Genomic DNA, 1,120 nt, shown 5'->3' on the forward strand with positions numbered 1-1,120 from the left:
TTGGGGCCACCGCGGGACCGTTGCCGCTTCCTCTGCCCCGCAGCCTCTCCAGTGCTGCTGGAACAGGCGCCTGGCCCAAGGACGTGGGCATCCTGGCACTGGAGGTGTACTTCCCCGCCCAGTATGTGGAGCAGGAGGAGCTGGAGCGGTACGACGGTGTGGAGGCCGGCAAGTACACGCGGGGCTTGGGCCAGCAGCAGATGGGCTTCTGCGCCGCCCATGAGGACATCAACTCCCTGTGCCTGACGGTGGTGCAGCGGCTGGAAGGTGCGCGGTCGCCCCTCCTGGGGCGCCATCGGCCGCCTGGAGGTGGGCACCGAGACCGTCATCGACAAGTCCAAGGCCGTCAAGACCGTCCTCATGCAGCTCTTCCGTGACTCAGGCAACACTGACGTGGAGGGCATCGACACCACCAACGCCTGCTACGGGGGCACGGCCTCGCTCTTCAATGCGGCTGCCTGGGTGGAGTCCAGTGCCTGGGACGGTGGGTGCAGGCAGGGACCGTGCCATGGGGACAGAGGGGCTGGACGTGGGGTGGGTGCTGTGGGATGGGGGAAAGAGACAGGAGGTGGCCTGAAACCCAAAGATGCTCTGGGAAGTCTTAAAGGGAGCTGCTGTCCCTCCAGGCTCTCCATCACCCCTGTTTCTTGGCCGCCTTGGCTGTGACAATCAGCAGCGTGGGGATGGGAGTACACAAGGGCCACGGGATGGAGGCTTCCACCTGCTGATGTCCCTACCGGCCCAACTGTCCTCCCCCAGGTCGCTACGCCGTGGTGGTGTGTGGGGACATCGCTGTCTATGCCACGGGGAACGCACGGCCCACGGGAGGTGCCGGTGCCATCGCCATGCTGGTGGGACCCAACGCCCCGCTGGTGCTGGAGAGAGGTCGGTGTCGTGAGACCCTGGGGATGGTGAGCTGATGAGTGCTGTCCCTGGGGGCCATACATTCATGTCCCAGCCCTGGACAGAGCTGCTCAGCTCTGGCAGCACCCGCTCTGCCAGCCCCAGTGGCTGTGCAGTGCTGGGCACCCCGGGATGCTGGCCAGCCACATCCCTGTGGGCACCACAGAGCCACCTAGGGAGGCTGGCAGATGTCCAGGCTGGGGTGGGAGGGGGGCAG

The 1,120-nt window shown here is 66.2% G+C and overlaps 1 protein-coding gene across 1 annotated transcript in view; it reads left to right on the forward strand.

Annotated features, from left to right (window-relative positions):
* Positions 1 to 1,120, forward strand: part of HMGCS2 (3-hydroxy-3-methylglutaryl-CoA synthase 2 (mitochondrial)) — a 5,575-nt gene that overhangs the window by 2,319 nt on the left and 2,136 nt on the right. The window contains 3 exon segments of the mRNA XM_009892812.1: positions 44 to 263; positions 265 to 484; positions 760 to 1,056. Coding sequence (XP_009891114.1) covers positions 44 to 263; positions 265 to 484; positions 760 to 1,056 — 737 coding nt within the window.

This window comes from Charadrius vociferus, unplaced genomic scaffold, assembly GCF_000708025.1.
Source record: "Charadrius vociferus isolate BGI_N301 unplaced genomic scaffold, ASM70802v2 scaffold39, whole genome shotgun sequence".
Lineage (NCBI taxonomy): Eukaryota > Metazoa > Chordata > Aves > Charadriiformes > Charadriidae > Charadrius > Charadrius vociferus.